The sequence below is a fragment of the Chiroxiphia lanceolata genome, chromosome 1, assembly GCF_009829145.1.
Source record: "Chiroxiphia lanceolata isolate bChiLan1 chromosome 1, bChiLan1.pri, whole genome shotgun sequence".
NCBI classification, from domain to species: domain Eukaryota; kingdom Metazoa; phylum Chordata; class Aves; order Passeriformes; family Pipridae; genus Chiroxiphia; species Chiroxiphia lanceolata.
This window is the reverse complement of record NC_045637.1, coordinates 105,588,449-105,611,563: the sequence shown is the minus strand read 5'-3', so window position 1 is coordinate 105,611,563 and position 23,115 is coordinate 105,588,449. Positions and strand designations below refer to the sequence as shown.

The 23,115-nt window shown below is 40.5% G+C and overlaps 1 protein-coding gene across 4 annotated transcripts in view; it reads right to left on the bottom strand.

The window, feature by feature from the left end:
* Positions 1-6,288, bottom strand: part of FBXL2 (F-box and leucine rich repeat protein 2) — a 56,393-nt gene extending 50,105 nt beyond the window's left edge. Inside the window, exon 1 of one of the 4 annotated variants that reach the window (XM_032679283.1) lies at positions 6,004-6,288. In XM_032679283.1, coding sequence (XP_032535174.1) covers positions 6,004-6,123 — 120 coding nt within the window. In that variant the 5' untranslated portion in view covers positions 6,124-6,288. Of the gene's footprint in view, positions 1-1,740; positions 1,794-2,186; positions 2,278-6,003 lie in introns of those variants that run through there. The other 3 variants (XM_032679276.1, XM_032679294.1, XM_032679290.1) reach the window with 3 other exon arrangements.
* Between the last annotated feature and the right edge of the window lie 16,827 nt (positions 6,289-23,115).

The window sequence follows — 23,115 nt, the reverse complement described above, 5'->3', positions numbered from 1 at the left end:
CTCCACCATCTCCCTGGGCAGCTTGTTCCAGTGCTTGACAACCCTTTAAGTGAAGAAATTCTTCCTGATGCCCAACCTGAACCTCCCATGGCACAGTTCATTGACATTTGCTGAGTTGCTTTTTCAGTCTGTTATCTTTAAGTTTAGAACATGAGATAAATCCATTATATTCAACTAACTTTCAAGATACTGCATCTTCTCAAATGTGGAAAAAAATGTGTGATGGAATACTGATACGAAGCAGGACATGTCATTAAGTCACATCATAATCACTTCACCAATACTGCACCATCCACAGTCTCATTTACTTATGTTTACTCCTCCTTGTAGCAACAGATGCATCCTAAAACCTTTGCAAACCATACCCAGCATGATTCTACATAGAAGCCTACTGCAATCATACACAGTCTATCCATATTTTTATTCCATCTCACATCGGAGCTTTCAAGCTTGTTTTGTTTAGGTTCAAAACATATAGGCTAGAATTGGGAAGGAAAAGAAGGCAAAGCGTAGAGGAAGAAAGAGAAGGTTCATGAACAAGCCTTCATGCAAAGGAATAGGTTACACCACCACAGGAATATGGTTCTTCCCTTTGTGTGGTTGAGCACTCCCTCCCCCTCCCCAGAACTTGATATAGGAAACCTACTATCATTACACATACATAAATATACACATAAAGTGATTTTGTGCCTTAAAATAATTATGCATTTCTCCAAGTGTGAAAGGCCAGTAACTGTGCCTTCTTCGTGCATCTACCACTTGATCACTGAGAAACAATGAGGCATCAGACAATTAAGTTATAATTGAAAACAGGGATCGTACCAATTACACCTTTCCGAACATGCTGTGCCTGTCCCTACACACTCCCCCTTACATGCCTTGTCATCTTCCTTGCACAAACATCCTGATGCATCTCTCCCCTGCCTCTCACTGTGATACTACTCTGTATCACATCCCCACATGTTCTCCCCACAGAGCAAACCACAATCACTCTCCCTCCTTCACTGCACCCTGCACACATGTGTGCTCCATGTCACGCCATCCCTAGATACAGGTGCAACAAACCTTGTGCCCACAACACACATACCACATTTCTGTCATAAATGCATCTGTGCACACACATCAAAACATCACAGCTATGCACACTCACACATACAAGCCACTGCTACTCCATACACACAGAATATCATACCCTCTATCTGCTACGTACATATAAAAGTACAGATAATCCTTGCCACACCCACAGCATACATGCCTTTAAAAATATCCACAGATTATGCCACACCCAATATTCACTCTATATACACGCAGGCACAAGCCCATGCCAGACAGCAGCGTGCAGACACAACTACACACACACACGATGCCATGTCATGGCCCTGCACACAATGTCACATCCCTGCTACAACACAACACACACATATCCGAAGCCCAAATCGCAGCAGACGCACACGCGCTGACAGAGGCATAACATTACGCTCGTGTCCTACTGTGTATCTGCTACATACACACATCCCAGGCCACACCCTGGCTCGAGGCACACAGCTCAGCGCCCAAACCCTGCGCATCCACACCGTGACATCCCGCCCCTGCCCTGTGCACCGACACACGCCTTCGCTCCCTCCCTACTTCACAAGGGGCGCGACACACCTCCATCACTGCCCAGCCGCTTCGCACACCCACACGAACACACATCATCCCTCCCGTGCTATCCGGGGGGGGCAACACGCCGCGCCACACCTGACCCGCTCCGCACACCAGGCAGAGCCCTGCCATGGCTGCTCCGGCGCTGCACTGGGAGGAGGCGAAGGCGCCCGTCACACCTCGCCACTGCCACAGCGAGGGACAGCGCGGCCCCACCTGCCTCGGACTGACTGACTGACTGACTGACTGACTGACAGACAGGCAGGCAGGCAGACAGACACTCTGCTTTCCCCACCGCCACAGCGGGGGTGGGCACAGCCCCGCTCCGGCCCGCACGCCCAGCGCCGCATCCGCACCCATACGGTGCCCGCGCCCCGCGCTCCCCCGGCCACCACCCTCCCTCCCCTCCGGTGGCGCCGCCCGCACGGCCCCGGGGCCGCCCCGCACGGCCCGGCCGGCGCTCGCTCCCCGCCCCGGGTCGCCCGAGCGGCCGGGCCAGCCCCGCCAGGGCCCGGCGGCGGGGCCGTGCCGGGGCTCCTCACCATGGCAGAGGCGCGGCGGCGGCGCTCCCGGTTGTCCCGGCGACGCGGAGCCCCGAGGAGGGCGCCAGGTGCACCCGCCGCGCGCCCCCGCCGCCGCCGCTGCCGGAGCCGGGGCGGGGCCGCCGCGCGCCCGCGTGACCGGCACCGCCCCTGCGCCGTGGGGCCGCCCCGCCCCCGGCGGAAGGAGGGGGGAGCCCTCAGCCCCGAGCCGAGGGGTGCGGGGTGGGAACCGGGAGCGAGAGGTCGCTGCTCCTGCCCGTCCTCGCAGAGGTTTGACGGGTGATGCTGGCGCAGGTGTAGCTGCACCCCTACGCCCCCAGTTTGCAGCCTAACACCGTATTTGTGTTGGGCAGAATGCTGTCCTGGCGGCATGGAATCATCGCTTTTCGAACAGACCTTGAAGATCGCCCAGTCCACCCCTTCACCCAGGACCACCACTGTAACCCCTAAACCACTAAACCGTATCACCCAGCGCCAGATCCAGACGCCTCTTAGGCACCTCCAGGAATGGCGACTCCACCACTTCTCTGGGCAAGTTATTCCAATGCCTGACCCCCTAACAGTGAAAAAAATTTTTTCTAGTACCTAATCTGAATCTACGCCCTCTCAGCTTAAGGGCATTTCCTCCTGTCCTCTCACTATAGGCACGCTAGAAGCGACTGGCCCCCAGCTCATTCCTACCTCCTTTCGGGTAGTTGTAGCGAACGGTGACATGTTCAATCCGAGATGCTGCCTTGTCAACTAGGGAGGTGCGTCTGGAGCGCATGGTCACTCCACTTACGACTACGAGTGTAGATAACAGAGGGATGATAACATCCCAAATCTCTACAGAAAAATCCACAAAAGCTGGTCTGTCAGCGAGCCAAGTACTTCCAGGCGATGCGTGCTGTCAGTAAGAGCACGGCTTGCCTCTGCAAACACTCTCTGCGTAAAACCACTGTCAAAGCCAAATACAACATTGTTAGTGGCACACTTACGGGTCACATCTGTTCAGCAGTCACAATACTACATGCAGAAACAAGGAGATGGGAAAAATTGTGGAGAAAAAATTACCCCAGCAGGTATTGTTTTCTGTTGATCCAGTCCTTCAGATTTCTAAGAATCATAAGTGGCCATTGCAGAGTAACAGGAGTTTGCTATTTGGAACGGGCTGAGTTCATTCCTTTAAGGAATGAAACATTCTGGTTTGATTAACAGTAAAGAATAGTTTCTTACAAAAGTGTCCTTTCTCAGAACCCACACGGAAATAGTTGGTACATGCACATACCATTTGTTGGCACATCTCTGAATCTACTGTCTTATACTCTCCAGACTTTGGAGAATGACCTGGTTCATACAGTTGATCTGGTTTGTATAGTAGGGAAGAAAGCCTCAGAAATGTGAAATATGTATAAACAATTTAGACATGCTCAGCTGAATTGCAGAAGGCCCAGACTAGCAGTTTCTAAATTCTGTTCGTTCGCATTTAAAAAAAACCCACATGATTTTCAAGGTTATATATATTTTTTTTAGTTCTTCCCAAATCTCTGGACTGTATTATAAGGATAGTGACAGATTTCCCTATTGCTATAGTAAAAAGAAAGAAATCTAGGGAGTTAGGACCAGTTCAAGTTGCAGCAACCTGAAGAAAAAAACCAAACAAATCTGATTTTTCAAAAAGAAGGGACATTACAAAAGAACAACCATGTTCAATGAAGAGGAGTGCAGGATAACTAGACAAATTTGGATCTATTTGTGCAAGGGAGGCAAGACAGGAGGCAAATGTGTGAGTAGATTCTCCATGGCCTAACATTAGCTCTCATTTGACTGAAAGCTGTCAGAAGGAATGAAGACTTACCAAATAAATTTGAATCAATATTTTATGTATAAAAAGACTGTAGAAAAAAAAGCTCCTTGTTTCATCCCCAAGAAAGAGAAGACGGTGATATATATTTGCCATCTGTGTATTTGTTTAGCATGTAAGAGATAGAAATCCAAATCTTTGTGTCTGGACCAACTAATGATGTTATAGCACCACACTACTGACTTTCTGGACTCCTTTTTGTCTATATTGTGGTACCACTTAAAAATTCAAGAAAATTTTAATCAATGAAACCCTCTAGATTGGCTTGAGTTTCTCCAAATAAACAATGAGTTATGGAAATGAGACTTCAGAAATGTGGGTGCAGGAGTATATATGTCCTGTATTGTCTTCTTCATTTACTGGCTGTGGAATGTCTCAGTATACACATCTGAAGTGTTAAGAGAATATACCCATTTTTAGTGTCCAGTTTTCAACAAATCCACAGCAGTATTGTGCTATGAAAAGCTTTCCATCCAAAAATTCCCTGCTAGCTCTAATTTTAGCATTCTTTTAAAATCACTAGGTTTTAAGATAATTCTTTTTCGCTGGTCATTTTAGAATGACAGATTAAGTAAGTTATTACTGATACCTTTTTATATTTGGCAAGCTGCAGAGCTACATTCAACAGCTTGACCTTTTAACTTGACTGTCTGAAGTCCTTCCTAGCTGTTCCAGACTCCTGTTGAATGCTGATTCAATTCCCCTCTTTCTTGCCTTTTTATCAAACTTAAAAGAAGTGAAAAATGTCAGAAAAAGGGAACAAGTGCCACCCATGAGAGTGTGGGTTGGTAAAAAGATTCTGGAAGTCTTTGGTCTTGCTAAACAGCAGCTTCAAGGCCTCTGTGCTGCCAGGTTCCAGAGCCCAGAGGAGACTTTCAGATTCCAGAAAGTCATTGCAGAGACTGAGTAGCCAAGTCCCACAAAAGGAGTCTCGTTTCTGGATTCCACCCATTCATGCTTTCCCCAACTCCACTATGTATCCAGTGAAGACTTTCCCATGAGGGTTGTTACCAAATGATGCCAAGCGGCAGTAACTGAACTTTCTCAGCACAAGAGGACATTTACAGTGGTCTTTGGACTGTTGGGTTTCCTTAAGACTACAAGTGAGTCCATAGCCTTAGCAGTGCTCATGTGCCCATAAATCTACACGTAAATTTTTTTCAGGAATTTGCCTTCCTGGCTGAAGAAATTTGGGCTGAAACAATTTAATTGTTAGACCCTTTCCTTCCCTTTTCCCAATCTCCCTTTATGCAAGTCAAATGAAAGTTTGGATGCTACCATTCCCAGCTGTTTATTACAACTCTTGCCTCTGCATCATAGCAGAGGCTGGTGAGGCTTACCTGGTTGTGCTTCAAGATAACTTGCACCAAGACTGACAAAGACCTCGCTTGGCATCATGCTAACCCAACTCATCTGGGAAGGACTTTGGCTACCAGTGAGGAGGAAAATGGTTGTAGGTGGTTAACTTTTAAACTACTGCACTGAATCTGAAGAAGCTAATCTTTCCTTGGGTTAAATGATTGTGACAAAAAGGTCCACATCTGTTAATTGCCATTACAGGCAAAAAATGGTCAAGGAAGCATATCTTGTTTCTAGGATGCTTTTTGGTAATCTCTGCACAGTCACATTAGAGCGTAAATAGGTGATGTTTAAATGTCTGATGTGGCTTTACATGTACTGTCTTGTAAGACTTGATAGATCAAGACTTCCCAAACTGTTTTTCTTCCCTGAGTACAGCACCAGCACATGTTACTTTGTGCCAGGATTTACACTGCTGTGGTGCTGCTGCCTTTTCAAAACTTGCCTTTATACCACTAGTTGAGTACATACCATAGGTTGGGAATATCCTGCCCTACCCAGATAATTTGTGGGAGTCTAAACCAGCAACCTGACTGTGTGAACTGATAGAGGCAGGCAGCTGGGATAACCACAAACTCACAGCTAGAATTCAAAGAGTAAATTTATTTCCATTACCTTGCTAACCAGGGGATCCCTGAAGCAACACCCAGGCAGAGGTACACAAGTGGAGATGCAGGCACCATTAAACTCGATCCATGTTAGAGGATCACTGGGCTGGTATTCACACAGGCTCATCAAGAGTTATTCCCATCTGCAAGGTCACTTGAGTCATTTACAGTCCTCCTTGCCAGTCTCCTGCTTTTAACCCTTTCTTCCCAATACTGACAAAGTGACACAGTTGCATCCTCAGCCACCTCATTCCTGGATGATGAGTAACTTGCTGGCAGGCAGGGCAACCATTCAGAGGGATCTTTGCAAGCTGCAAAAATGGGCTGATGGGAATCTCAAGGCACTTAGCAAAGGCAAATGCCAAGTCCTGCATCTGTGATGCAGTATCCCTCTGCAAGAGCACAGGCTGGAGTTGGCTGTCTAGAAAGCAGATCTGTAGAAAAGGATCTGGTGGACAATGAGCTTAACATGAGTCAGAAGTAAGTCCTGGCAGCAACAAAAAACTGCATTAGCAAGAGAGTATCTTGGAGGCTGAGAGAAGCAATTATTCCCATCTGTTAAACACCTTTGAGACCGTGTCTGAAATACTGTGAGCAGGTCTGGGTCCTGATCCTCGGAGAGGTAGTTACAAAATGGGGGGAGTCCAGTGGAGGAGCACTATAGTGTTTGAGGGCTGCAGCATACACCAAGCAAGGAGAAACCATGTGCTTGTTTAGTCTAGAGGAGATGACCGGGTGGGATCAAATTGCAGGCTTTTACTATCTAAAAGGGGGGGGGTCACAGAGAAGATGAAGCTAGACTCTCCTTGAAGATGCCTTGTGAAAGACTAAGAGATAATGGTCACAAGGGAATTTCCAACTGAATATAAGGAGAAGGTTTGTGGCAGTGAGAGTGTCTGTGCAATAGAATAGGGCTCAGAGTGACAGCGTGTCTAATGTTGGACATTTTCAAAACATGGCTGGACAAGCTGATGAGTAACTTGCACTTACTTGAAGTTAGCTCTACTTTGAACAGAATGCTGGTCTAGATGACCTTTGGTAGTCACTTCCGACTTGTAGTATTCTGTCAATTCTAAGGTGCAAAATTAGTTGCCAGAAATATATACATTTATAATTTCAAATGAAGCCACGGTAAGTGCAGAAGAAGAATTGACCTCCTTCACATTCCAAAAGCAGTGAATATATACAAGCCTGGAGATACCTGAGCAGTCAGGTATAAACAAACTGTCACATGTGTGGAGTCAGTACAGTGTTTTCAAAAAGTCATCAACTTCTGTTCATATGCAGGTCTGTGAGTATGTCCCAGGTCATCTTAAAGCATGGCAGCCTGGTTGTAGTCCCTGTACAGTAGCTCTGATCATGCTGCCATACATCAGGAAATCCCAGGCAAATAAGGAAGTCTTCTGAACGTCAACCAGACAGTATTTTCAGTCAGAGAAAGATGATGTGTGATATTTCCATAACACTTATTTTTCCTAGGTTTGAGAGGTCAAGATCAGATCTTCCTTTTTGATCTCATTATTTCAGAAAAAGTCAAAGAAGTGCTTTTAAACTAAGTTCTGTGTTAGGGAATCTGTGGTGGAGAATTCCTTTGTGCAAACAGAGAACAAACATTTAACCAGATAAAGTGCTGTTGCGTATGTCTATCAAGAGTACATGGATACAGACTAACTTTCCATGTGGTGCAGACTTTTGGTAGCAGTTTGACCATGTATGGTTTCCCCAGTAGCCTAGTATAGTTGGCTTAGAGCTGTGTTCAAAAAATGTAAAGTCAAAATTAGAGGTATAAAAAGCACTGTAGTAAGATTTGTGTGGTTGCAAATAAAAATAAAACTTTTATTCACAAGCAGACTGGTATTTTATTGCATGTCTTAATGTTCTGTCTGTGTCATAATAAATGTCAATAAAACTTACTCTTTAATACTTCTTTGAGCTAGTTCCCATTTTTTACATTCATGTGAATATATTAGGATGGCAGAAGCAGTGATGGAATAGGATACTCTTCGCAAAGTACAATAAAATCCTTTGCTCATACACTGTGCTGCAGTGCTTTTTGATTCTTTTCTTTTTAATTTAAAGACATTTGTAAACCGCTCACTAAAGAATACAAATGTGAACTCTTAAAGATGTTTTGAAAACATTTTTATTGAGCTCTGTGTTTTGGGGAAATGTGTGTGCATTTATTTGCATAAAAGTACAAAAAAAAAAAATCAGCCTGTTGCACTCAAATTACTGATAAAATTTAGTAGACCTAAAATTTGAATTTAGATTAAGTGTGTCATAGCTTCCAACAATTCTGCAGTTTGAAAATGATGTTTGATAAACCCATTTTATGCTGTACATTGTGTCTTGGAATTTTATAATAATGGTAGTTTGCAACTGTGAAATAAAAGCCTTTTAATTTAGTTCGTTGTTGGTTAACTAAACTAAAAATCATTGCATCTGTGTTGTCTCAGCAGGTAGAAACCTGGAGTTCTATTGGATAAAAGAAACAGAGAAGAAAATACTAGAATTTTAAATGAAGAATGAAAATTATTGTGGTCAAATGCCTTGGCAGGATGTCTATTTTCTCTAAACTTTCAAAACATTCTGTTACTTTAACAGGAGAGATATTTCATGCCTCTGCCATTTCCATTATCATGTATTTCTTATTTTTGATTTCTTAAATTTGAAAAATGTCCTTGATTCTTTGAAAAAGCAAACATTGTGAAACCCTGGACGTTGGATTAGGCTTAAATACAGAGAGGTCCCTCTCATCTGGCTCACCAACAAAAGGTTGGAGCACAGTACAGAACACAGACAAAAAGACAGCATAGATACCAAATTTATATAGTCATTGCTCCTTTTAGTAATGATTCCTTCCAAATTACTACTTTGAACTTTATGCCTGAGGTTTGTCTTCTGTTTGCATTCAGTTGCTTCAATGCAGAGTTTTTGACACAGCTGAGTTTTAAGCATCTAAATTAGCTGCTTAGACTAGAAGAACATATTGTCTTTATAATGACCTGTGAGAAATTAAGAATCCACCTGTTCCCCATTGATTGTGTAGGAAACCTGAAATTAGATGCCTCAAGATATAAACTCAATTATATGGACAAAGTGAGGCATAAATATTAATGCTATCAGGATGTTCTTCTTTAATGTTTAGTGTAATGGGCCCCAGAGTGGAACCACTGGATACAGAAACAGTGGGAGTTACAAGTGTGATGCCCACATAGAAATGATGGGTAGAGTAAGACCTTTTTAAAAATTTTTATTTTCACAGACTTTTCAGAAGGGTACATTTCTACTGAAGACCTCAGTGTACTTCTGTCACTGGCACAGCTATTTCTCAAATAATCTAATGAAGAATTTTGTTCTCAAATGCCCAGGAATAGTTTGTGTTTCTATCCTAAATCCAGATAAACTGAAGCATGGCCCAGTATGACCCATGTTCAATGACATGCAACTGGTCAGAGGCAGTGTTACAACTAGAAGAGAGGCCTTATAGAACATAGTATATACTTGTAGTGTGAAACATGGTTGCCTGAATGTCCTCCCAAAATTAGGTGAACATTTGCAACCTCAGCTCCAGTCCTCCAGACTCCTATTACTAGGTAAAGTACTTGCTGCTTTGATTTCACAATGACTATTAATGGTAGCAAGCACAGCGTTGGATAGCAAGTGTTTGCAGATGGATCCCTAAATTACCTTCTATGGAATAAAAATGAGAACAAGAATTTCAAGGGAGGTTGAAACAACTGCTAAACCTATTATTAATGACTGATTGGAAATATTGTAACATATCCAAAAAAATATGCAATAGCATAGAAAAACATGCAAAAACAAGGCCAAGACCATATTTCTAAAGAATTTCCACGATCTTACATTTTTATGTAGGAAATATCTTTTAAACATTGAATACATAAGATATAAAAATAACTTTCAGTTTGGTTTACATAAAATGGTGACAAAATCCTAATGGAAATGCTGCAACTGTCTGCTGTAATAAGAACATTAGTGAAGACAATAATAAATAAATTAAGGGCAAATCACGCTTCAGATTGAATATGTTATTTAGGCAATACAGGGGTCCATACAGAATATATTTTTGTCTCCATTACCAGAAAAATAAAGGCACACCAAAAAAATCCATAACTTTACCAACTTCTTTCCTCAACAGTCACAGAACTAAATTAATCTCCATTCTACTTCTACTGACATTGATGAAATTAGTTCAGGAATTCATGCTGCGAATTTCACTTATAATTTTTTTCTTTTAATTATATTTTATACGGAAAACAGAAACAACCAAGAAATTCCAGGGGTTATCTAGAAATTATCAGTGAAATGCTGTCTGCTTTCACAGAGGTTATGCACTGCAATACATATTTCTTGGGTAGATGCATTATGATGCTGTTTTAATGTTCTGGAGTAGAAGTGCTTTGCAGGAATAAAGATTTTCCAGAATTGCAACAAATGCCCCAACAATGTACCGCAAACAGAGAAAATATTTCAAAGATACAGAGTGAAACAATTACTTTAATTAATCTAGAGGGAAAGTTCCCAATTTCATTAAGTCCATTGGAAAAATGACACTGATATCAGTGGATCAAGATTTGGCAAGGCTTAGGATTTCCTTGGAAGTCCATGAACATTTTGGATTCAGTGCTAAGCAATATAAAAGCATTTACCTTGCACCTGATCTCTCAAATAGCTGCTGTTGGTCCCATCTGTCATAGCTGTGATGTCCCATGACTGGGAGGAGGCAAACAAATGACATTCAGGTAGTTCCTTGAAGACCCTGAAAATCCCCTGCCTCTAGGGGAAATATATTTATAAGTGACATCCACGGACCACAGGAATGTTGGATGCCAGGTCTCACGTTCTAGTCAACTCAACTGCAGTGTCTCCATTCTTATGTCAATTAATGTATTACTTAAGATCACTTACTGGAGCATGCCTTACCTCCCATGTTGTTCACACAACATATTACCAAAGAATATTACCAAGCCTGTATATTTGTTGCATCCACTGTGTATGTTTTCTGCAGCAGGTTGACTGACCTTACATGTTTTCTCCTCCTGTCAGTCGCAGTCTGGCTAACACTGAATGCAGAAAGCAGTCAGAAAATGAGCAGGCTTGGGATCTCTGAAACTGGGGGGAGAAAAGTCAGAATTTGGAGGAAAGCGAGAATGGATGAAAAACAGATGTTCTGTGGAGGAGTGCTGACAGCAGGGTGAAGCAATAGCAAGTTTCAGGCAGAAAGAGTTATCATTGTTAAAAGTGTGAGTTTGATGCTGAGCCATTAATGCCAATAATGTATAGTGTGACTTTATGTAGTATTCTCTTCTGTTCTGTTCTGAGAAAAAGTATCAATCCTGAAGTGATGACAAACAAGCTAGTCTTATGCAAGGAAGGTAGAAAAAGCTTTTTACATACCAGTTAAATTACTTGGCTTACAAATACTTATTTTATAACATTCTGCAACATTATTTCTTGCCTCTGATTTTATGTGGTTGCACTGGAGTTATACATGGTCATCCTCCTGCTGTATTCCTTGCATTTACTAACTACAGCAGCACAGGGTTGAGGTGCAGATTTGGGAGATAGGGTGTTGGAAGAAAAAAATCAGATGGAAATACCAGAACTTCCCCAACATTTCCTCAACATTTCCCCAGAGTCAGTTCCATAGAGCTTATTAATTTGAAAGATAGACATGATTTTAGACTAGCCTTAAAATTTTTCAGAATGAAACACAGCATTCTTCTGAGTGCAGAATGTCAGACGGTAAAACCAACACCTAAGAGGTAACTAAAGTTGCCTTTTCCAGCAGCTGTTTTTCTGAACAGCACACATAGTGATTTAGAATTACGGAATCGCAGAATAATTCAGCTTGGATGGGATCTAAGATGGTCATCCTGTCTGACTTGCTGCTCAGAGTAGGATTGGCTCTGAGATCAGAGCAGGTGGCTTGGGACTTCAGCCAGTTTGGTGATTAAAACCTCCAGTGATGGGGACACACTCTTTCTAGGCAACCTGTTCCACTATCTGATTATCCTAACAGAGAAATAGGGTTTCTTAATATCTGGTAAAAGCCTGTTTTTTGTCTCATATCTGTTGTCTCTTGTCCTCCCTTCACGTACCACTGTGTGAAGAATCTAGCTCTATCTCGACAGCCTCTCAACAGGCACTGGCAGTCTTCTTTTAGGTCCAAATTTTTTCCTTCTCCAGGCTTAACAAGCTGTTGTCCCTCAGTCTCTCCCTTCAGGTTGTCCTCCAACTCTTCTTAACCATTTTGATGGCTTTTCACTGAGCTTTCTCCAATTTATCTTGTACTGGGGATCCAAAATTTTAGACATTATTCCAGATGTGGTCTAGTGAGTACTGAGTAGAGGGAGATGATAACTTCTCTGGAACTACTGGATGTAAACCTTTGAATATAGCCCAGGATGCAGTTGGCCTTCTTTGCTGCTGGCTGATGCCTTGTCTTGCTTACCCCCGGGACCATGGGAATATTTTCCAGAGAGCTGTGCACCAAACAAGAGGATGACACTTTGTTCTGGCTTTACCTCTTCCACTCACATCTTCTGTTGGCATGGTCCTGGAGCCCGAAGGTTCCAGCTGTCTGGCAGATGGGTGAATCAAAGGGAGTTTCTTTTCAGAAAAGGTAAAGATAGTCTAGTGCTGCAGATATTGCCAGATGAGCTGCAGTCTTTGTGTAATGGATGACATAGAAGTACATGTGTCATTTGTGTTGGTTCTGTAAATAAGGTGCCTGAGTTCCCTTTGCAATGAATGAAGAGGGACAGGTTCCTCGTTCAGTGAGGCAGGAGTGAGACACTGACTGTCTTAACAATTTCTCTCAGCAATCCCTTCACTCCCACAGTTTGATCTTCCTCAGCTGAGGAAAAGTCTGAGAATCTTCATTTCAAACCGTTATTGCAAATCTGAAATCACTAACAAACAAACAACTGTTCCACTTGCCTTATCAATTTTTGGTTTTGTAGACATATTTGGTTTTCTTTGCTTGTCTTTTTACCCTTTACAGATGAAAATGACATATGACAGCAAGAATGACCAAGCTACAGAGATTACTCAGAAAGTTATACTGAGAAGCAAGACATTTGTGTGAGAATATTTGTAGAGGCTTTGGGTGGGTGGAATGCGCCTATTGCAAAGGTTCTGTGGTAAAATTTACTGGAGCATAACATAGGAGATTTGAAAGGCACAGATAAGCCAAACCAACATATGTGTTTGCACTGTTTGGAGTGGCATTTACAACACACAGTGGTAAACCAACCTCATTTCAAAACAAACCAATTCTCCAGGCATCATGTAGATCAGCAGGAAATGGAAGCTTGTGCTCAGAAAAAGGCCAGAAGAGAAACTAGTACAGTTTAATGGACAACACACCACTGCACTAGGGTCATGACAGGAACTGACAAGGAAGGAAAAGCTGCAAGAAAATCAATGTGATTAAAAATCAGAGAAAGAAGAGCAGTGAAATTGCTTTTAAATCCCAAGTTAAAATTTTTCGCCTACCAAAAACGTATTTTTCAGTAACATGACATTGAAAACAGTAACTTATTGTGGTGACAAAACTTCATTTCCTTTATTGAAGTTATTTCCTGTCAAAACCAAGGTGTTTTCTATCAGTTTTATAGTAACCAAAGAACAAGTCAGCTCTAGCCCAGCACCTGACCTAGACAGATATCAGGATGTGTCATGATTCAGCTCACTTCAAGAGTGGTCAGAATCAGAGGTAACCGTAGTGTATTTAATTGAGTTTCACCAATTTAAGCTGACATGATATGGCATTCACAGTAACCGTTTAATTGAAGTGTTGCTAAAAAAATTCTATAGTCATTCAGCATGCCACAACTTTATACCACACATTCATATTCTCAGACATAGTATTAAATTTAACAGTTGCTGCTTTCCCTGTGTTTCGCAGTAATACAGATTTTGAAATAATACATCTACAAACCAAGCAGTTGTATCCAATCTGTTTCCAGGTTTTTTTTTGCATAAAATTGCACGTATAGCATCTGTGTATGGATATTTAGGCCAAAAGTTTTAAAACTGGAGAAGTTACAAAAGAAGATATTGAGACCTCTGAAGTTTGGAAGCAAGGCTAGAAGGTAACTGAATAAATACTAATTTACGAGTCGACCTTCTTGATTCCTCCTGCACATTGCTAGAAAATGGTTTGTTGCTGGTGTTTCAATAGATTTGCAATTAATTCCAAAATGCAACAGAACATATGAGCACACAAAAAGAGTTTGTTTTACAAGGGTAAATGAAGTGAATAGCTACTTCGGACTGGTAATTATGTAAGCCTAGGAAGGTAAAATTTTGACTTCCTAGCACCATTATTCTCTTTCAGAACCACCATTTTCTTTATCCCTTTCACTCTTTCTAATCTCCCAAATTGTTTTTTTAATGACACAGCTTACGTGCGTGTAATGCTTTTCATCCAGAACAGTGCCAAAGTGCCATACAGACCCTGTATTGTATTAGTGAAGCTTCACAACAAATGCATGTTTCTATATTAGCACTCTCTAGAAAAAGGACCCTGTGTACATGATGGAAAGTACGTCAAGAAGAGAAGAGCATATGTATTCACATATGATATAAATAGTTAGATCGAGAGGAAAGATTAATGTAGAACCTTCAATACTGTCTGTATTAATTTTCCTTTTAATAGTTCAATTATTTTAATGACATATTAGTTGAGGTTTCATGATTTGTAGGACAATGAGTAGATATTCCAGGCTTCTCTAAGTTATGGAAGAAGAAGAAGCAGAAAACATAAAATTTACTGTCATAAAAAAAAGTAATTCTGAATTTAGTCTCATAATTTAAATCAAGTTTGCATTTGTGTTTCGCTTCTTTTGGGTTTTTTTGACAATAGTTGTCTACAACTCTGCTTTTTCTGTAAAGGGTGAAAAAGCACAGATTTTATTACAACAGTTTTCTAAGTGAAACTAGTATCAAATACTTTTTGTTTTGTGTTTGACATCCAAAACCTTGTTGTAACATGTATATTGTAGTATTTTAAAAGCATATGATTTCACATAGAGGTAAGGCTTGCATTTGTTACCTATATTTTCTTATAATTACTTATAAACCTTGCCTTTGATAAGTCCTCTGGGATATAAACCAGCTGAACATTGCAGCTATTTATTGTCTCTATGGGGGATTAAATAAAAATTCTGTGTAATAGCCTCTCAATTTTGGGGAATTTCAGTTCTAACTTTGACCCTAGCATTTCAGCAAGGTCTAAACCAGGTTGATTATCTATCTCCATAATTACAGTATTACAAATGCAGCTTTATGTCCTTGTAATGAAGTGAGACACTTTCTTCTTTGCTTGTATCTTAAATAACAGAACTTTTGATAGAAAATCTGCTTTGGAAGGAACTACTGAACAGACTTACCTTTCCAAAACTGTAGGGACCTAAAAGTGTAGCACCTCTGCAACTTCCATTTCAACAAGAAATGGCACACGCTGTATCTTGGTATACTCTTTGAAAGCATTTCTGAGTTCTGGGTCTGTTTGGGCATCACATCTGATAGTCCTTGCATTCCTCTTGCATCTCACCCTGTGCTATCATGTGCCCATGAGTTTTAGTCATTGCACGAATAACACATTTCCACACACTCACTGAGACACATCATAGGTTTAAATAGGATCTTAACAACAGCCCTATCATGCTGGAATGAATTTTCCCAGCAATGCCCATTGCTAGGCACAACTCTGAACTCCTTACTGACACAAACACAAGGTCAGACGTTCAGCATTGTTTCCTCCTCCCTCATAAGCAGGAACACTCAGTGGTATAAAATTAAATTCCTTGTCACAAGCGTGACAAAAGCAGACCTACTTACTGTACTGTTCTCTGCCTTCTGGTTTTGATTATTTGCTCAAAACTCTGGTTTGCTGCAAAACCTTTGCAACGGTAAGAAGGTGCTCTACCATGACACAATGGCAGCCATCACCGTCATCCTGCTTAGTGGTTTGCCTGGAAATTGCTTGCAGTTTAGAAAAGCTTTCCTTTTAATTTAGTGCATATGTGAAATAAATTATACTATGGAATGGTGCTGTCAAATATTTATTTAGTATCTCAGTACTTGAACTCACTTGCCAATCAGATAAAATTAGTTTTGAATTCTTTTTTACTGACATCATTTTCCTAACTTACAAATTCCCTCTCAGACAGAGAAGTAACAAATGTTTGCATTGGCCTGTTGTGAATAGCAGCGATGTTTAGGAATTTTAATGTACAGTTTAATGTTTTCATAATGTCACTGTGAATCAGTGCTTAATTTTAGCTGGAGACAACTTTGTCCTTAAGCAACTCACTTTGTGTATTTTTCTATTTTCTAATTCAGCCTGAGTGTTAATGTTGGCTCCTTTTAGATGATTTGCATGGAGTTTCAAAGGCATAGGATTTCCCAAGACATTACTAAGCAGCAACGGTGGCTGCAAAGCCAAGTGTATATTGCTGGGTCAACAAGATTGGCTTTTAATAATCAAATAGAAAACATAATTGAAAATAATGACTAGTATTTTGAGAATTGTTTTACTGTGTGTGTAACTCTGCCAACATCTTTCCACATAATCCTGCTGATTATCTCTCATAAAAATAACATATTAACTTGTGAAGTTTATGAAAATAAGGTCTGCTCTAAAGTGTGTTGAAGTCAATGCAGCTAGTTTAAAAATAGCTTTTCTTCTCTGATATTTTCTTCATACAGGATGCTAAGTTGTTGTCTTATACTTTATACCCTTAGCTGAAAAATTTGTACAGAATTAAGTTAACCATGTACTATACAGAACTAGCATCGTATTTGGATTAATTTTGTATTGCTAAAAGTTGTTCAAAATCCAAAAAATAAACACAGACAAAAACGAATCTACATATTTTTGCAGAATTTGCTTGCCGAAATGTAGTAGATCTTGAAAACATAAGTGCTCTAATAGCATTGTATTCCTACTATGTATTTACCTTTTTTCTTTGTGTTTTGCACGACTGAGAATTTTATCACTGTCATTTTGAGTCAAACGATAGAACATATTCCAATAAGCTTTGCGTGGCCAATGTTAAAAAAGAGGGAAACTGTGCATGAAACGATGGGGAACAATTTATTTTGAGTCTTCAGTTTTTCAGGTTTCTGGTTGGATTTTTCACCTTAAAGTTTCGCCTGTGTGGCTGCATTACTGATGCCTGCATTGCTAGTGGTGGATCACCAGAGCAGACAGGTTCTTGCAACCACTGGTGGGAATGTTACTGAAGCCATTAGTGATGAACAGTAAAAACTCAGGAAGGTGAGTCTCTGCCTCTTTTCTGCCTGGAGAGGAAGAGAATCTCTCTGTATATATGCTGACTGTCAAGGGTAAAACTTGAAGAATTAGGTTAATTGGGCAGCTAGGAAAAAAAGTTTACTTTCTTAAGTATGTAATTTTTTAGAAAGAGGCATCACATCAAGTCTGTAATTCTAGTAGTTATTTTACTCCTTACTGATCAAAAGTCCTAACTGTGCTTTTATAAGGACTGCTTCTGTTTAACTGAGCCATACCAGCTTTTTACTAGAAGTTATAATAGAAACAGAAAAATTAGATATAACCATATGCAACCTAACCTGGTAATAGAGTCCAACTTCTGTGGGACCATTTACATTTGTGCCTGTTACAGGATTATCCAAGAACAGAGTGAGCTCAGGCTGGAGAAACCCCAAATAGTACTTTTGTACTCAGAATTTCTCACTCATAACCAAACATGTAGCTTTTTTTTCTCACGTTGTGTTATGCACAACCAGACCACAGAAAATATTGCTTCTACTATATACAGTGAAGAAGGCCAAGAAAAAAAGGTTGAGGAATTGAGGATTTGAAACTGTGGTGTGTGGATGGACTGCAAAGCTTTTTCTTGTGGTTCATTGAAAAAAAGTGTTTAAGAACTGTAATGTCGTAGGTTAAGCTACCAATACTGGAAGGGAACTGGGTCTGCAAGGAGATATTTTCCTTACAAAGTGATCTGCTAACTGAAAATCTGGAGCACCATCAGAGTTCAACTAATTGAGCCAGACAGCTTGTTAGACTGTCTTATAAAAGCTGGATGTCTGGCTAGATAGCTTTTGGCACTTTGAAGAATAGAGAGGCAGATTTATGAACTGGACAAATGAGTGTTACAGTCAGGAATTTTTCTAACAGTTTGGCTGTATCTCTGAGAGACCCTTTGACTCTTGAAAAGGTGCTGCTTCAAAGGCCATTTTCTATCAGCTCCTAAATGTACCATTCAGCCTTGGATATTACTGCCGATTTTAAGCACCTTATCTTCCTATGCAGTTCCTGAAAGAAGCAGGGTAAGTTTAGAGCCTATATTATGCCCATTTACTCAGTAACATGAAAACTTCAAAATAGCAAGAAGGATCAGGAAAGAGACAAGATGTGATGTTAACATGCAGAAAGAGCTTGATGATCTTCTGGAAAAGTGAACCTTAATCTGTGATCTCCTAGGGTTGCTGAGGCTCTAAGAGACACTCATCTGCCTCCTGACATAACATGTAATTACAGCCGTCGTGCATCTCTGTGATAGACTCACAAAATCCTTGTACTAGCTTCAGTTTGGACAGAAATTGCTCAACCCCTTCCATGGCTCACTCTCAGCAACTGAGCCCTAACTCACCGTGTCCTGAACTACACCGCTGATTATCCTCCACATGCTCACCACCAGCAGACAGCCAGCAGCAGAGCTGCCAAGGTTTCTGCGTTTGTTTCTGCCTTGCCGGTGTTGAACGTCATTCCAATTCAGATCCATCAAATTATCCACCGCAGAAACTGAAACACCGTGGGCAGAAGAATACACAAAATCAGAATTTCTTGGAAAAACCCCAGTCGCTATAATTGTAAATAGCTGTTTTTCTTCTTTGTATGCTATTTCCTTTATGGATTCCACAATTCCTGATTTCTGAGCTTTGTATCAGCTCAGAATGGAGTAGATGAGTTCGTGCCTGGAACAGACTGAAAAATAAGATAGCAGCTGCACAGAGAGGGGTATGCATGGCATGGGGTATTTCCAGCATGACCTGGGTGCCAGACACCTTGTCTACACAAACAGATGAAAACAACCGAGAACTGGGAACACCGTTTTGCACTTCTGTGATTTTTTTGATGCTGCTGCTCCCTCTCCTAACAAAACAAAAAAATACAAAGGTAATGAGCATTAAACACTTTTTCATCCATCACAAAGGTCTGGTCACATTTGAAGAGGTTTTTTAAGCTGAGCTATTACTGAGACATCAATAAGGCTGTTGATGGTGAGACCAAATACCCCTTAGACCCAAGGGGAAGATGATGCTGTGGCTTAGCATGTTCTCTTCTCATTCCTGGGAACCTGGGGACAAATACTGCTCACCTCTTGCCGATGTTGTCACACTACCACCCATTTTTGTCATTATTTGCTCTCTGTGGTCACAAAAGGACATGTGACCTGGTGGACCCACCCTAGAAATGATGGAGAAAAATGCGTTGGTTTCAGAATTAGACTCAGAGCCCATCTTCATTTGGAAATTGAGAAAGGAGGAAGCATGACAGTCACAAAAGTCCTCTATTCCCTATTTCAATTGCCGCTTCTTTTGACCAGTTTTCAGGGTGCACACTGCTGTTTTGCATCCAGTAGAGTTTAACAGTTAGTCCTAAAAATTCCTGCACTAGGATTTAAGGTAAGAGTAGAAAAGGAAGCAAATGTATGGAGAAAACTCAGACTGATTTTTGGCAAATCCTATGCTTAATCTTTGTTGCAGTGTTGCCAGCACTAAGTTCCAAAATCATACGTGATGAGGGTGGCTTAAAAATAATCAATATGGAGTTCCTTTTTATTTGCCTTCTGTCTTAAAAATAACCGATTTGAGGTTCTTTTAATTTGCCTTTGGTTTTTTAGCCTTCAGGGTATGCTCAGATAAGGTTTTCTCAGAAACCATGTGTGCTAGAAAGCTGCTTTCTCTTTTCCAAATAAAAATTACTCTTTCTCAAGTCAAGTCCTAGCCCCATGCTAAGGCTCCACGTACCAAAAAGTGTAAGATGTGCAATAGGCTTACTACAAATGAAATCCTTCATCTTGTTCCCCTCATATTTTGTTTTGCTTGCTGTAGTCCAGGGTAGGACAGAAAAAGAAGAAAGTAGACAAGTTAGTGTGAATAAAAACATGAGAACAGAGAGTTAGGGAAGGAGAAGCAGCAACTGAGATGAAACAGAAAAGAGAAAGGAAAGCAAGGGTGGAAACCAAGATGAAGCAGGAAGATGGAAATATTCACCACGGGAAAGATTTAGGAGGAGGAAGCAAAGCAAACAAAGAGCAAATAAAATTCTGCATATATCTGTCCTTTAGTCTGGCAGCTGCTTTGGGGCTCTGGAATCTATCAGGGCTATAAATAGTTACCTATCTGTAATTAATTATTTGAAGTTGTGCCAGTATTTACCAAGGATTAGCCCTGAAAAAGCAAATGGGCAGCAGCAGGTGTACCGCTGGAGATCAGGTATTTTCAAACTTCTAAATGCTGCACACTCATATAGTTCTGCATATATTTCTCTTCCAGAAGGCCAAGTTAACTTGAAATTTGGAGATCTTTAAGAGTGTTGGATTGGAGGGACACACTTAAAATCCTTAACTCTGAAATTAAATCCACAAAATTTGTTTTCTTTAGTAGGTACATAACTTTGCTGAGGGCTGTCACATTCTGCTTTTTCATAGCCTGACTTGTAAAAGATTTGAAGGAACTTGCAGAAAATTTGAAAAAAAATGAGAAAAACACACTGAAGTCTGGCTATTTCTTCAAAGCAGAAGGTTGTTCTCTATTTCAGAATTTCTTCCCTTTTTACTCTTCTGTATATTTTTGCTAGCACGTCTCCTGTAGCCTTCCTAACCCTCTCATTTGATGTAGAATTGTCTTTTCATTGGTCTTTCTCTTTTATTAAACTCTTTTATGTTTCTCTCTCTGCCCCAAAAATGTGAAACATCCTACTTAACGTACACTGCAGTGCCTCCCATCTCCTTTTGAACACGTCAGTGAATTTGCAAGATTTCTGTAATATTAGCTATAACATGCTGTCTTTATAACCATCTTCTCTTACAGCTTGTGAAATAGATGTGTCATGTTTAGTCCCTGCTTAGCCACATCATGTATCATGTGTCCCTATGGAACAAAGAGTAATTAATATGTTATATAGTTCAGGAGGTTGGATTTAGCTTTGTTGTAGTTGGTGAGCCATATCTAATCTCAGGTAAATGTCAAGATTAATACCCACACACACACACCCTCCCCAGTTTCAAATGCAAAGCCAAAAGTCAAAGAAGATTCCTCGTACAGTCTACCTGGATGGAAATATTTTCACTGAGTGCTGAATACATAACCAGAGAAGTTTAAGGATAACCAAAGAAGCACTGATTCTGTGACTTGGATGGGAAGCTGAGATTGCTATTGACCAGCAAAAGAAGGTTGAAACATGAAAAAATAAACTTCTCCCTCTTGCAACAGAGGCACAGAATATTTGCAATTGTGTTCACATGCAAAGCTCTCACTCAAATACCTCATCTCTCTTCCACTGAGACTCCTTGGCTTAGTCGTAAGTATTGGTTGTGCTCCACAAGGGCGACAAATAGACCAAAAAAGACCAAAAAAGATCAGACAGATAAAGAGAAAAGATGGTTTGATAAATATGATATGACTAAAGACCAAACCAGATTGAGACAGGACTCATTTTGGGCACTATGTATTAGTGAATAATTCATTGCTGACTTAAAACTGACTTTTAGTTGAGTAACTTGGTCAGCAATACCCCAGCTACTGAAATTAGATAATATTTATTGTATAATTAAATGCTGGTTTATTTATTCAAATATTTTATTAGATAGGTTGCTAGTTAAACTTCTTATCCAATAACTTTTTTTTTGGCAAATATTGAACTTTAAATCTAACTTAATTTCATTCTTTAGAGTGTCTTTTTGATACATTTACTGAAACATATCACATGTTCATGAGGCACAAAGAAAAAATACCAAAGTACTCCAAGTGGGAAGCCTTAGCCAGATATATAATTTTGGAGGTATCAGCATATGATGAGGTCTGCAACATTAGATCCATGCCTGGAAATCACCTATTGCCAGGTTCTGAGTTGCAAAAATAAAGAATCAGGCGAAATATTTCTCCTTTTTTCTCTCCCTCCCTCTTTCTCATACACCCACACAAGCACACCCACCCACACATGTGCGTGTGTTCATGCACGTCCACACAAAAAGCTTCTGTTTTGATTCCCTTCTCCCAGCTTCTTTGTACAATTACAAATTGCAGATGTTCCCAACTTCAGGGCAGGGTTCAGTTTTGTTTGCAAATTAAATATGTGATTTATATGTTAAAAAAGAAAAAAATAATCATCTCCTCAGTAGCAATATTCAACCTCTGGACTGGCCTAGGAATACCGAGTTATTATAAAATTCCTTCTACTTATGGAGCTCAAATGATCAATTCTTTGAGGACACACAGTGTTGATTTATTTTTCTTTTAACCAAATGAGGGAGAATACATCTTTTCTTTTTTAAATAAATATTTTAATATCAAAAATATCCTGGCTACTTCCACTGCTAAAAATGCATGTTTTGGTGTCAGTTTAAATTTAATATAACAACATATTTATATTTTCCGGTTTTTGTTTGTTTGTTTTTAGCTAATAATAATCCACTACTATTTTTGTAGTGGGTAATAAAAAGTAATGGTTGCAATGTTAGTGGCGTGGTATTTGTGGACACATCAATTACAGTTCCTCACATTATTCAACTCAAAGCCATTTGCAAGAGCTGACCAGTTCAAGGGGCTGGTTGTTAAGACCAGATTTTGGTACAAAAAATATGTTGTTTGCCCTTGACACAAACTGATGCATGCTATGAAAGGGAGAAGATGAAAGATGCTGTTCCCAAGATGCTGAAGCCTAACCATTGTAAAACTGATGGCAGCGAAGTCCGCTGATGTAAGTTGGTCAGGTATTTGATACACATGCCCCTTACCACCCCCCCGTACCCACACACCCACACACCCCACCAGAAGAGCTAAGTGTCATCATGAGACTCAAAAGCTGAAG